We start from the raw sequence: 14,564 nt of genomic DNA, 5'->3' as shown, positions 1-14,564 counted from the left end.
GCCCTGTTTAGCACCTTTATCAATGACCTGAAGAAGGGCATGGAGCATACTCTTATCACATTTGCAGATGACACCCAACTGGAGGAGGGGACCAGTTGATAAGCTTGAGGGCATGGCTGCCAGCAGAGAGGGCCTAGATGGGTGGGAGGAATGGGCCAGCAGGAACCTTGTGAAACTCAAAGATAAATGCAAAGCTCTGTACCTGGAATTGACCAGCCCTTGCAATGATACAGTCTGGGGACCTACTGGCTGGGGAGCAGCTCTGTGGAAGAGCTGGGGGGTCTCGGCAGACAGTGAGCTGAGCATGAGGCAGCAGCGTGTCCTGGCAGCAAAGGAGGCAACAACATCCTGGGCTGCATTAACAGCCTTAATAATCATTAAGGAAATGGTAAACTGCTTTACTTGCTACTTTTTAGACCACATCTAGAACAATGCATCCAGTTTTGGGCCCCCCATAACAAGAAAAACATGATATACTGAAGGCGGAGGGCCACCAAGATGGTCAGAAGTACCTGCCCTGGGAGGAGGGACTCGAACAACAGAGCTTGTTCAACCTGGAAAAGAAACAGCTTTATAGGTACTTAACCTATGGGGAGATTATCCAGATGATGCACCTAGGCTCTTTTACAGTGGTGCATGGTTGGGAGGATGATATAACAGGCAAACTGAAACAAGAGAGAGACTGACTTGGTAAGAGGAAACATTTTTTTCACCAAGATGAGAATTAAGCATTGGAGTAAGCTGTCCCGAGAGACTGTGCTGTCTCCAACCTTGGAGGTTTTCAAGACCCAATGGATAAAGCCCGGCGAGAGTGAAAGAAAAAAAGTGAGCAAGCAAGAAAGATTTGTAATTACTCCGGTATTATCTGACATTGTCAAATAATACTGTAGCATTAATACTATTCAGATGGCTGAAGCCTGGCACAAATGCAATGCTCCTTCATAGCTACAGTGGGAACACACAGGCAGCACTGGAAAAAGGTAATGCTTTAGGGAAGGGATGAGGAAAAGGCATATGGCCAAGCACTTCTTTCAGGAATGTCAGTAATACAGAGATAACTCAAACAGTTAGTATAGAAGACATAAGAGGAACCACAGTCAAAATATTGGGGAAAAAGGTGGCTGGATAGGTAATTCCAAAAGAAAAGAGCTGTCTCATAAGATAGACAATACAGAAATGACAATTATAGTCAACGTGTTTTCTCAAGGTGCTTGAAGCGAATAACTGACAAATTGGAAAAAGTGACAATGGCCAAGAATCTTAATGTTGCAGGCATTTTTGAAACATAATGCAATGGTAAATCAATAGAATGTTGTACTACTTTTGTGCAGTCTGTCCTTTAGCATTAATTGGCTTGTAGGAATGAGGAAAACAGCTGTATGTGAGACGGTCCACAAAAACTAATTAAACTTTTGGAGGGAAGAACAGTACATTCTATACGGCGACAGATTTTGATTTAAAAACAGCAATTTGCTACTGCTTGCAGTATATTTTTAGAAGAAAAACTGTTAAGTGCACTCTTAGAGACTATAAAACGGGTATTACATTTGCAAACTCAATGGTATGACTGCATCCAAACATTCCCCCTATCTAATATTTTTTCTCAACGTTCTGTCAAAGAGAAAAGATATTTTGCAGGATGGAAAAAGAAAGGTAGCATCCGCCCATACAGAAAATTCATCAGAGCACGGCAGGTGTTCTCTGCTTAAGCGGCTCGTATCACTTAAAATGTCATGCAAGTTCCACATTCAATTCTACCTAAAGCACAAGAGTTATGAAAATTATTTGGCTAGATTTAAGTTCAAAGAGCATATGCTTTAGAGCTTGAGAAACATACAAGACATGAATAGCAACAGGAAGAAAAAAAAGCACATTTCTCCAAACAAAAAGCTGACACAGAAATGATAGTGAAAGGAGGTGTATTTCTGCTACAAAGAAGAACTATTAATGCTATTTATGATTACAAAGAAAAATTTGCCAGTCCATCAGAGAGTAAAAGCGTACCAGAGCTAGCAGCAGCAGGTGAATGTCACATACACTTCTGAAATCTCAGTGACTTATTTTACTTCACTACACCTTCATTCCTGCATCTACACTCACAAATTTAAAATGTAGATGAGGAAGTAAATGAAGCAGTCCTGCAGGCTGACTTTGCAGAAGTTCCGTAACAAGAACAAGCAGCAATGATACACTGGCAGAAGCAGAACAGGAAAAATTTGCGGTTACATCAGCAGTCAGATGCTCATCATTTTCAAGAGGAAAATTTTTCTGAAAGACATAGTTAGATTACTATAGGGAGTCATGAAAAGGTATACACCAAATCAGACAAATGTTGGTTGGAAGGAACCTTTGAAGGTCATCTAACCCAAGCTCCCCCTCAAAGCAGAACTAATGCCAACGTTAGGCAACGCTTTTCAAGTGAAGAGGCTATGCTCAGCTTAATGGTGGGAGCAACAGCAGGATGTTGGATGCAACAACAGTCCTGGTTTGTGCTCAGTACTCTCTGGAGGCATCTGACTTTCCAAGTCAGAGATCAGCTAAGGAAAAAATGAATAGACACGATGATCATTTCTAAAGGATAAAAAGCAGATAATGCAGTAAATAAAGTATTCAAAACAGTATTTCTACCTTCAATAGATATCAGGAAATGACCATCAAAAAATTATCATACATATAAAGTGACTGTAAAAAATTGTAAGTAACAGACATGACAGACATTGATAATATGACCCAGTTTCTTCGGTAACTGAGTGAGACTTTGTTGAATATTCCAGTAGTTTCAAAATAAACTCATGAGCAGAATCAAAGAAACTCACTTGGAAAGATACTGCATAATGTTGCAGTAATTTGAAAAACGAGCTGCAAACTGTCAGCAAGAACCCAAATAGAATGAAGTACTTACTACAAGTATCAATTACTTAACATTTCGCAGCAATAGGATTCAGATTCCAATACACTAGGCAACATATCAGAAGTCATTTTTTTGTTTAGTATGTAACACCTTTAAGAGTTCAGGTTTAGAAATAGACAGTGACAGAAATGTTTGTTCTGTTTAGTGTTTACTTATGAATAGCAATAGTATGCATAATACACTTTCGTTACAAGATGTTAACTTTCATATGATTTTGATGTCATAGATCAAAAATGAGGAAGATATTAGCGACAGCTGAAAATACATACACTATATATAGATTTGTCTAGTTTTTTAAGGCATTTCTCGGGGGGGAGAAAAAAGAAGGAAATAAGGCCATTTTTCATGCACATACAATAAATTTAAAGCCTCTTTTAATGGACTATGTCACACCATGAAAATTTTAAGTGTCAGGAAACAGCTTCTCCAGGATGACTGGCTGCTTAAGCATTAAACTGGAGTACATATAAAACAGGTCTACTCTTCACAAAGTCCTACACAAAATACAACTTGGTTATGGAAATAGTCATAGTTGTGCCTTTGTAAGTTATTGGCTTGATATTTTCAAAGCATGACCGAAGTTACAGTGCTAGCAAATTTAAAAAGTCCTGAAGTAATGAGAAATGAGAAAGTTAAATGTCTAGAGTCAATATAGACACACATGTTATCACCTCCAAGATGGAAAAGGGTGCAGAAAAAGCAGGAAAAATACAAAACAGTCAAATGAGGTACTCAAGAAGCTAGCAAGTGTAAAAAGCTATCTTTCAGTAAACAAAAATCCAATCTCAGCAATGTAATCAAAAAGACTAATGATTCGAAGCACTATCTTATATAAGGATATTGGTATCGTCATAGATTCTCTGCATCTACTGCACCTAAACTTTTTGTTCTTCCTCTGTGTAGTTATCTTCTCTTCAAATCCACTTTACTAATCGTTAAAGGTAAAGGAAGCTTACTACAATTAGTATGTGGATCATCATAAACCCTTTTGTTTCCAGGACACGCTAGGAAATTGAATACTAGGAGAAGGTAAGGCTGCTCCCACCACCTTGGCCAATCAGTACATCTTCAAATTCAGAGCAAAAGATTGCTTTGTCTGCTTTACCGAGGCAAAAAAAAAAAAATCAAAAAACAACACAAAAACTTTCAGCTTTTCAGCGACAGAGCTTTTTCCATGAGCCTGAGGTACAGTTTCGACCTCGCCGGCCGGCAATGCCACAGGCAGCCTGCACCTCGGGCCGGGAGGCTCCCCAGGGGCAGGAGAGGCCGAGCAGTGCCGGGGGGAGGAAATGGGGGGGGGGCTCTCCCAGGCCACCTAGCCGGGGACAGGGGGGGGTTTCGGGAGCTCACAGGCTCCAGTACAGCATCACCGGCCCCGGGGAGCCTGCGGCAGGGACAGCACCGCACCGCTGCCCCGCCGGGCACTGTTTAGGAGACGGCCGGCAAGGCGGGGGGTGGCGTTTGCTGCCCCGGCGGGACCCCCTGAGCCCACAGAGAAACAAACTCCGCAGCCGCGACGCCGCGGGGTTGGCCGTTGACCAGCCGCTCTATTTAAATCGACGCATTTCTCCGCGCACGGTGCCCGCAGCGGTCTCCTCGGCAGCTGCCCCGCCGCCAAGAGGCCCCAGGCGAACCTGCGGCGCCCGGCCTAGCCAGCCCAGCCCAGCCCAGCCCAGCCCGCCTGCGGCAGAAGCGAGCTTCCTGCCGCAGACCCGCTCGCTCCGGCAGCGGCCGCCTAGCGCCAGCGCCCAGCGGCGCCATGGCGACACCCCAGCCAACGGCTCCCTCGGCGCGCGGCCTTCCCCCCCCCCCCCCGCCTTGCCTCTGCGAGGGGCGGGGCAGGGCAACCCTCCCAGCTGCTCATTGGCTGCGGAGCGGCTCCGCCGCAGCGTCACCGAGCGCGGGGAAGGGGCGTACGGAGGGTCCTAGCGCCCCGCCCTAGCGAGGGGGGCGGGGCGGGGAAGATGGGGCCCCCCTCCTCCTCCTCCTCCGCCGCGCGCCGCCGCGCCAGTCACACGCCGACCGCTCGAGCAGCCGGGCGCGGCCCGGCAGCGTCACGTGGCCGCCGCGCCGCGCCGCGCCCTGCCCTGCCCTTCGGCGCCGGGTCCTAGCGCGCCGCCACCACCGCCGCCGGGCGCCTCTCGCGACACTCACTCGCCAGCGCTGCCGCTGCCTCCGGCGCCTTCGCTTCCGGCTGTGGCCGGCTTCCGTCTGCGCGGCCCGGGGCGCCTCTCAGGGGAGTAGGCGGCGGGGCGGAGCCTGCGGGGAGCGGCCGCGTTGCTAGGGGCGGGGCCGGGGCCATGACACGCAGGGAGGGGCGGGGCGGTGGGAGCTGGGTCCGCGCGCTTCAAGGGGCGGCGGCGGCGGCGGGCGGAGGGAGCGCGGTCCCTGGAAGGGGCGGGTTACTTTCGGGGCGACCGCAGCAGGCACAAAACTGCACAGGACGGAGTGCAACACGCTGCAGGCAGTGGGAAGAGTGTGCGCTCGCAGATCGGCGCCAGCAGCAAAGCCGCAGCGCGGCTCCGGCACGTCCTAGCCTAGCAGTTGCCCGCTCACTGGCTGGTTTTTAACTGTGTAACCAAAATCTAGATGCACTGAAGCGACTTTCTGCAGCCATTCCTCTTGGTCATTAAAATTTAAAATTCCCCTAGCTCACGAAAGGTTGGATTTTGAGCATGCTAAAGCAAAGGCGTTAAGATCTTGACAGCGCCCCGCGCCCCTTGCTGCTCACCTCGTTCTGATGCATCGCCTGAAGTCCCCGCAGGTCGCATTGGTAGAGCTCAGTCTACTTTTTTTTTGCAACGCATGTAAGTAAGACTGCACACAGTAAAATACCAGCAATAAGCCGTGCCATGCTGTCGCCCTGTTATTGGGCAGGATAACGTAAATTTAATATTCCCTAGAGTGCGTTCTAAGCACCACGCTAATGAATGTGCCCCTGCAGGAGTAGGGATAAGATACCCTTATGCTCTCTCTGAAGCTGGTTTGAGCAACTAAATATTTATCTAGAGAACGAGTGCCATTTTGTAGCCTGATGACTAGGACAGCAAGTACTAATTTAGTTTCAGTCCATCCTCCTTGACTATTCAAGTAAACTGAAAGGTGGGTTGCATCTCCTATGGACTATTCCCTTTCTTACCCATTTAGCAGTTAATAATATTAATAATAATAATTGCCGCTCGGAAGCAGGGTTAGAGTGCACAGAGTTTGAAGCGCTCTCTCTGAGGCGACGTCTCCACTTATTTTTATATAATTTATTTTTCAAGCTTGAAAGTAATTGGATACTCCACCATTTTCGTCAAGTGCTGCTTTTTTCTTTAGGCATGAGTGTTCCAGCATGGATTCATTTGTGCGAAATCTAGATTTCAGACTGTCAAGCCAGTGGGGAAGAATGTCTTCCTGTATCACAATACCTATCTACTGTCCCCATTAGATTTTGTTCCTAGCTTATAGTAATGCAGTTCAGTTTGTAGCCGAACCAAAAAAACTTACAACAAAAAATAAACATTATCACAATGAAAATCTATGCAAAAAGACAGCAAAATGCAGATTTATTATATGGCTCCATTACAAATGTATTTGCTTCTTGCTCGGTTGAAATGCAATAAATTGGAATGTACCATTTACAACCTAAATGATTACCACATGAAAAAAACAGTTCAGCTCAGCAAATACAAGCTACCAATTTCAATATCTGTAGGATTTTTTGTTAACAAAAATATTTTTTAACAAGCCCTGAACCACTGGACAGGTATCATCACTGACACACAGTGGACACCTATGGTACAATACTGCAGTGCAGCTTTCTAATGCAAAGAGCATCAGTCCTCCAGTGCTCAACAACCCTAGCAGCTACACACATCTGCTTCTTCAGAGTGGGTGTACAGTCCTGTTTCCTTAAAACAGAAGTTCCATATTGCTGTGTTTATAACATTACAGCTATGCAAAACCACATTATGGAGCCCAGTGCAGAGTCAAAAGCTGCCATTACTAGTAGCACTTGCTGCTTATGGTGGTATATGACAAAACCAAAAGTTTGGTTATCTTTGCTTTTACATCACAAAAATTTGACCATATGATCTCACCTTTGTTTCTAGCAAACTTTATTTTTTTGGAGTTAAACATGCCCTCATAAACTTGCATTTGGCAGAGATGTACCAAAAGCTCTGGAAACAAGCACTGTTCAACAGAAGGGCCAAGTTCCAGAGTGACATGGGAATCTACATGTCGTGATAGGTAAGTGATCCTACCTATGTGTACTTCTGCAACTAAACATTGAGATGTTTGAACTAAAACAAAAATACGTATAGAAATGGGCTACACTATCACATTTGACATTCTAACAGATACAGCTTGGAGTAGCAACTGTAATTTAAAAAAAAAATCTCACATTTGCAAGTTTACGGTTGCTTTAGGTTGCTTTTAGAACAAAAGGAAGAACACCGAAAAGTCAGTTTAACGAGAACGTGTTACTGTTTATTGTGATAAATAAACTAGCAATGAATAGAATTGGTTCAGAAAACAGGGCATCCCGTTCTGAATGCTTTGGGGTTCAGTTGGCATAGATTAGACATTCAGATGCTTTATCACTTATCAATTTTACTGTGCAGAAACCAAAACTCTCTTCATTTGTCTTATCCTCTACTTCAACCAGCCACTAGGACTCTTAAGGCAGGCACCGGCCAATTTGCCTGCATGCTAGCCTTTTAACATTCTTGGTGCAAAGAATGTACTCTGAGAGAGGTGCAGAGGACTTCCTTAAGTCAGGTGAAAGCAGCAGAGTGAGATTTTCTTTGTATATATGAGCTGATCACCTTAGCCACCCTTTGAACTTAGTGGAGAGGAATAATTGCTTCAAGTACATGACATCTCACATCCTAAAGATGCTTCCTTTAGGAGATGAATCATGTTTCAGAGTACCTGCTACAGAGAAACTAGGATGAAGAGCTCAGATATCTATATCTGAAGCCTAGAGGAAACAGTTTGCACTTAATAGCCCCAATATTTTAAACGAACGATTCAAATACTATTGAAGATCTTTATTTCTCAGTGCTCATAGATATGTTCCACACCTCCCTCCCCCCAATTCCAAGTTTAAATCCTAAGTATGAAATTAAATAATGGAAACTTCACGTGCTTGACACTGGCCTAGACATGAGAGAAACATACAGTGAGGGAATCATTTGCGGAGTTCTTGCTAAAAAGTGACTGTTATCCATAGCAGTCATTGTGAACATTTTTCTGACTCCATTTTGTGCATTGAATCATTCTGTATTTCTCTCCTTAAAACAAGCAGGCATTGAAAAAAAAAAAAAAAAAAAAAAAAAAAAAAAAAGGTACCCACATTTCTCCAGAATCACACAGGTCAGCAGATAAAGATGAAACTTTAGTCTTCCATAATTAGCAATGGTGGAAAAATCCATCACACTGAAAGGACAGACTACGTGTACAACAATGGTTACATATAAAACCACTTTTTCTACATCTTTCTTTCAGGCTGTGTGTTCTGCACTACTCTAGGAGTCAGTTAAGAGGTATGAAAAAAGAAGCAAAACATTAATTTATTAACATTTTAATAAAACTCACGGTATTATTTGCATGCTCAAAATGTTTGTGAAAATAAAGTAAAAAAATATTTAGTGTTTTTGAAAGGCTTATGGAAATTTTTTATTAAAAAAGCAGTCTTGTTTGTTGTTTCTTTTGAATCCAAACATGCCTCAACATTATGCTCAGCCATAAGTGTATCCTTATTACCATCATACAAATAATCACACTGAATTTCTACAGCACTAAAAAAATGACATAAAACGAACAACCCCCCCACCCCCCCAAATCATATGATAGGTAGCCAGATAACTAATCGAGAAGAGATCATGTTGTATGCATTGAAGTGTAAACAGCATTTTCCAATGCCAACAAAGTGTCTAATTTTTTGGCATATCTCTTCCATCTAAAACTCTTGAGTGGGAGGGCAAATTGATTTCCACAGAAGAATTCTTTTGATTCATAATAAGCTAGAGAATTCATACCCCATACATAATATTGATCTACTGGATTTCTTTAAAGCTAATGTGACAGGCAACAGGGACAACTATACATACAAACTCCATGATGAGAATAATAATTTAAAATATGTCATACTGCAAATATACAAAGACTACCTGATTTCATTTAAAACATTTACTTCCTGCTGTAAACTACCTCATCTAGCAGGATCCTGACTCTTTAATACTTCATGACTGAAGTAGCTAAGTATTCTCTATATCAGATGCATACTAGGCTATGTATGGAAAACCTTCAAAATCGGCAACTCATACCGAAGGGTGTATCTATGTCAGCATGTTTCAGATTCCTAAGTTGGTACTGACTGAACTATGATAGTTTTCAGAAGCTGACTAGTCATACTGGCACAGCATTTTGCTGGATCAGTATGGATACTTCTGAAAGAGCGTGTTTATTCCCAACAAAGGCATTCTGAAACTCATTTCTGAAAATCTTGTTCCAGAAACCAGAAGAAATAAACAGTTGCATCAACTCAGTACCCTGTATGAACTAATTAGTCCTGCTGAGAAACAGGGTTTATTAGCATGAGAGAAGCACTGAATTAATACAAATGCATACCTCTGGTACTTCAACTAGAATTAGTATGGCAACATATTGTGCCCATTTAAGCAGATCAATTCATTCAAAGCCAAATCTGTGGACAGCACCACACTGCTACAGTCTTGCTGGCCACAGATTTATAGTCTGGGATAAGTATTACATTGAAGTAGTTGCACTACTTGTAGTACCCCAACTCCATCAGAGGATGCCTGGGTAGCTGTGCAGTATTACATTGTGCTCTGTAGACACACTTGGTTCTTGACACAACATTCAATCCCAAGCAAAGTTATAATTAAAAAGTAGACTGCCGTAGCTTCAAAACACAGTGCAGATGTAGACCGTTTACATGGTGGTCAGATGATAAGGTCACGTGACATGCTGTTCTATGGCAGGCATTTCCCCGACATTTTACATGTTTCCACACATAGATGAGTTGTATATGAAGACGATTCCACAACCTCCTATACAATACTCATTGGACAAATTAGGAAAGCTGCAATTACTGCATTGATCAATGTCTTCCTATGGGGAAAAAACAAACAAACGCAGGAATATGAAAAGAGAGGTAAAGTTCCTCAGTTTTCACATTCAACAGCAATCTTCCAATCTAAAAAAATAAAACAGAAAAGTGAAAAAAATAAATACAGACATGTGAATATTTCCTGAAGCAGGAACATAAACATTAGCACAAGACAACTCTGGACAGCCAGATTTAAACATGTGTCAAGGCGCATTTTGAAAACTGTATAAATGGGTAACATCTCTGAATCACCCCCACATCACAGTGTGATCAGTTTACACATTAACAGATATGCCTGTTTAACTGCTACTTCAGCAAACCCATGAGCAAAGGTGAATCTGAGTTCCCTTCAGATTACGCATCAACAGCCAGGGCCAGGTTCCCTGCTCAGTTACTTCTTCACAGAAATTTTTTCTTTATTCACCAACAATATAGTGGCTGCAAAGTCCTCAACTAGAAAGGACTGCAATGCCTTAGAACACAAGGATTAACTCCTGCAGACAGTAAACTATTTAGATCACCAGCCTGCCAGCAGAGCTAAAGCAATTCTGACTTGTTGCCAAAGGTCTCTGCTGTAAGAACAGAAGACCGGCAACTCCTCCATCACATCACCCTTCTCTCTTTTCCTTTTGCTGCTTGCTAATCTCTCTCTCTTAGTCTAGGAGTATTTTCTCTACTTGAGGATACCTCAGCAGTACACAGGATGACAGGCCTTTTATGGTCTGTCGGTACACAGGATGACAGGCCTTTTATGGTCATTGTTCTCATTTACACCTGTACAAATCCTACACGCCAAAGGGAAGAGCAGAAGCAAGACAAAGCCGTAACTCAGAACTACAAGTGTAGACTGGGTGCTGGTGAGAATCTGTTCTTCCAGAATTTCATTAACTTTGTAGGACTGACAGGAGAAAGCAGTAATTAAACTGAACTGGACAGGTACTCTTCATACCTGAAGAGATCAGGTTTTAATAGAAAAATGTACTTTTTTCAGAATCACTTTCAGAAATAAAACAGCTTTTGATATTCATCCCGCTACTAAAAAAATCAGATGAAGATTTCAAATTACAAATCAATGCAAATATTGCTATTTATTCACAGCTGTGAAATTCCATCTGCGTTACCTTTATATACCTATATAAACATTTTAAGGGACTTTAAAAACAGTCTGAAAACAAAAATAAAAAATCTCCCAAACTCCAGCTGAAATGTTAGGATCTCTAAGAGCGTTCAAGTGTGCACGTTGGTAGTGTTATTACTTTTAAAAACTATTGGCTGAATCCCTTACATGGACAAAAGTAGCCATGTAATGTTAATAGTAAGCAGCATACACTGACAACCTGAAAATAAACATCAGGCTTCGCCTTTCTTTTGCAATTGTTCCAGTTTTCTTCTTAAGAGGTTGTAGTTTTCCTTGGTCCCTGGTGCCAAAGGATCAAGCTTCAGAGAGACTTCATAGTGCTTCTTTGCTAAGTCAAGATTTCCCCAGCGATGATAAAGCACAGCTGGAAAAATCAATGAGGAGTTTCATTAGCAATATTGTTGAATAACATGCAATCTTGCCAATCACTTGGAAAACAACATTAACGCATTTGTTTCCAGTGAGGGTCTCTTTTGCTGGCTGGTGGCACAGTAGCTGCTTGTTCTGCTGCCAAATGCGGGAGCAAAGCCTGGGAGCAGAACTGGCATGGGACTGATGAAGGAATGAATTACATTGTAGCCATAAGTGGCAGTTCTTATCTGGTGAGCTCATAGCAGGTTACAAGCAGAGCATAAATGAACCAATTTGCAGCCACTGAAGTGCAGCTACCTCTGGGCTGGACTGTGCAGCCCTCTTGATCTGTCATATTGTGTGACAGCTTTTCTGGTTTACTGCCCTGTTCTCTTGCTAGCAGCTTTTCTAGAAAGTAAAATAGAAGTCTGCCCAGCAGGAAGAAGTCTCAAAAGATTGCTTTTTCTTTTTAAAATGCAATGAATATGAAGCAAACAAACAATGCAGTTGATAAGAGTTAGAAAGGCTCTTACCCAAATTACCATGATAACTGGCAGCATTTGGATTGGCTTTAATTGCCTTGAGGAACAAAGCTTCAGATTCCTGAATAATTTAGAAGAACAAGTCAACATGACAGACTGCTCTTGTAGTAAGTAACATAACGCAAAATGTATCCAAATTTATAACTAAAGAAAAACACAACAAAACCCCAAAATATTATGCCATATCTATACAATACCGCAATATACATACTGTAAGCCTGCCCGATCCTGTAGCGCAGGTGGCTTTCACCTCCAGAAAACAGTGATAATGGTACAAATATGTACCGTAATTTCGCAGGCTCTTAATGAAGAACAGTGAGTGCCTGTTACATTCCCACTTGCAGTGTGTACTCTTACGACTGTTGATGCCTGAGTACTTCTTGGAAAAGTTGAACTCCCTCACCAAATATTCAGAGGAACAATTTACTGCTAAATGCACTCTCTAATTCAAACGTTTTTATTTTCCCAGGCTAGCTGCTGATACAAAACTTTAGTTCCAGAGCATATTTCCTGTAGCAGTTCAAGAAGATACAAAAGAAACCCCAACCCAGATAGACCATATTTACTTGCCTGTGGAAGATATTATTGAATACTGGCTACGTGACAAGGGGCATGACGACAAGATCACAAGGCCTGCTTAAATGCAGTTAGACACAGAATGTAGGACCCTGGTTTAGAAACTAGAAAAATAATGTAGAAACCAGTGTCTTGAGAAAAGCACATGACTTGCTACTAGTGTCCTGGGAGAGGTACATGACTTGCTACTAGTGTCTTGGGAAAAGATGCATAGCCTTCTACTGTATCCATTTAATAGATAACAATGCCTTCTACTGTAGCCACCTATAAGGAGCTTGGCTTTTGCAATATGTATGAGCTAATTAACTCTGTTATATAAGTAATAAGATAATTCTGAATAAACTGAGACTTGTTGATCATCATCGGATGCGCTTGTCTCCCGTTGTTCTCCGACACTTGCCTACATGCAAGTTTAGATATTTAGATATCTTACATAGTTTCTACGTTATGCTGTATTTTAGGGGAAGTTGCACATTTAGTTTCTGTGCAAATGACCTGGAGATAAAATTGCTTCAATGTGGTAGGTTCCTGTTCTAATGCACATACTTACTGTCTGAAGTATGTCAGGAAAAGCCTTTCAAATTGTTTTGTGCTAAACCTTTATTACTTATGTCCAGAAAACAAAATACAGGCTCTACTGAAAAATAAAAGCTGAAAAGCTGTCAGCCAGATTTTTGGTTCCACATATTCTCATGTGCAGCATGAAATAAGACTCTGTAAGGGTCCGTGAGGTGGCAAGAACAAGTTTTTGATGTCAAGATTAACAACTTTGAGTGACTTAGAGTCTCCAAGTATGTCCAAATTCTAAACCAAAGCCCATGCTCCTTTCAGAATTTTCCTGAGGAGAGCTGGCACTGCCACTCTTAGGCCAAGACAGACTCCTGCAGAAGGTGCCTTCATCTTCTCAGGACAAGCCAATTACAATACCTAGGGTCTAGACAAATCCTTTAGTGGGACCCCACTGTTTCAGAAGAGGGAATATTTGGATAGGCATGAACATGGGAAATATCTGGAAATTCACAGAGTATGCGAATTTGCAGTGCAAGTTTAAGCTTTCTTTTCCCTGGCATAAGCAGCAGCTGCATCATTCTCATACCCAGACTATTAATGACCCTGGTTGCACTGGTCTCTGTTGAGACCAATACTGTTAATGTCTTCATTAATGACTTCGAAGACAGGACATACTCTCAGCAATTTCACAGATGACGCCTACTTTGAAGGAACGGTCAGTATGCTGGAGAACATGGCTGCTATTCAGAGCGACTTGGACATGCTGGAGAAAGGGGCTGGTGGGAATCTCATGAAATTCAACAAAAGTAAACGCAAAGTCTTCCACCTGGGATGGCATAGCCCATGCAACAGTACAGGCTGGGGATCGATTGTCTAGGAAGCAGCTCTGCAGGAAAAGGTCTGGTAGGCCTGGTGGACAACAGGTTGAATAAGAGTCAGCAGCATGCCCCCACAGCAAGAAAAGCCAACCACATCCTTGGCTGTACTATTAAGAGTGCAGCCAGTAGATCCAAGTAAGTGATCCTTCCCATCTAGCTGGCACTTGTAAGACCACATCTGGAATACTGTGTCCAGTTTTGGGCTCCCCGTTACAAGAACAAGGGCACAAGCCCAGGAGAGGGCCATGGAGATGGTCAGGGACTGGAGCACTTGACATGCAAGGAGAGGCTGAGAAAACTTGATCTCTTCAGCCTTCAAAAAAGAAGGCGAAGGGGAGACCTTACTGCTGTCTGCAACTACCTGATCAGAGGATCAGAAGAGAAATGGAAGAGACAGAGAAAATGAAGTCAGGCTCTTGTCACAGGTGCACAGTGACAGAATAAGACATTAGAGAGACAAGTTGGTATACAGAAAATTCCAACTGGATAAAAGGAATTTTTTTAACCACGAAGGTGGTTTAACATTGGAAGAAAT

The 14,564-nt window shown here is 42.6% G+C and overlaps 2 protein-coding genes and 1 long non-coding RNA gene across 12 annotated transcripts in view; 1 reads left to right on the top strand and 2 right to left on the bottom strand.

Moving 5' to 3' along the window:
* Positions 1–5,194, bottom strand: part of GGACT (gamma-glutamylamine cyclotransferase) — a 36,370-nt gene extending 31,176 nt beyond the window's left edge. For 2 of the 4 annotated variants that reach the window (XM_068928085.1, XM_068928071.1), the window contains exon 1: positions 5,066–5,124. The gene's annotated coding sequence lies outside the window, so the exon portion shown is untranslated. Of the gene's footprint in view, positions 1–5,065 lie in introns of all 4 variants that reach the window. The other 2 variants (XM_068928055.1, XM_068928041.1) reach the window with 2 other exon arrangements.
* Positions 5,195–7,027: 1,833 nt separating this feature from the next.
* LOC138064609 (uncharacterized) lies at positions 7,028–12,629 on the top strand. The gene is made up of 3 exons (XR_011137845.1): positions 7,028–7,147; positions 8,408–8,445; positions 12,535–12,629. It is a non-coding gene; the product is annotated as an uncharacterized lncRNA (long non-coding RNA).
* The window catches only part of TMTC4 (transmembrane O-mannosyltransferase targeting cadherins 4), a 53,194-nt gene continuing 47,097 nt past the window's right edge, over positions 8,468–14,564 (bottom strand). For 4 of the 7 annotated variants that reach the window (XM_068927981.1, XM_068927956.1, XM_009680086.2 and 1 more), the window contains 2 exons: positions 12,057–12,126; positions 8,468–11,536 (listed from right to left, as the gene is read on the bottom strand). In XM_068927981.1, coding sequence (XP_068784082.1) covers positions 11,385–11,536; positions 12,057–12,126 — 222 coding nt within the window. In that variant the 3' untranslated portion in view covers positions 8,468–11,384. The remainder of the gene's footprint in view (positions 11,537–12,056; positions 12,127–14,564) is intronic. The other 3 variants (XM_068927972.1, XM_068928008.1, XM_068927998.1) reach the window with 2 other exon arrangements.

Source organism: Struthio camelus, chromosome 1 (assembly GCF_040807025.1).
Source record: "Struthio camelus isolate bStrCam1 chromosome 1, bStrCam1.hap1, whole genome shotgun sequence".
NCBI classification, from domain to species: domain Eukaryota; kingdom Metazoa; phylum Chordata; class Aves; order Struthioniformes; family Struthionidae; genus Struthio; species Struthio camelus.
This window is presented reverse-complemented; position numbering and strand designations above follow the sequence as displayed.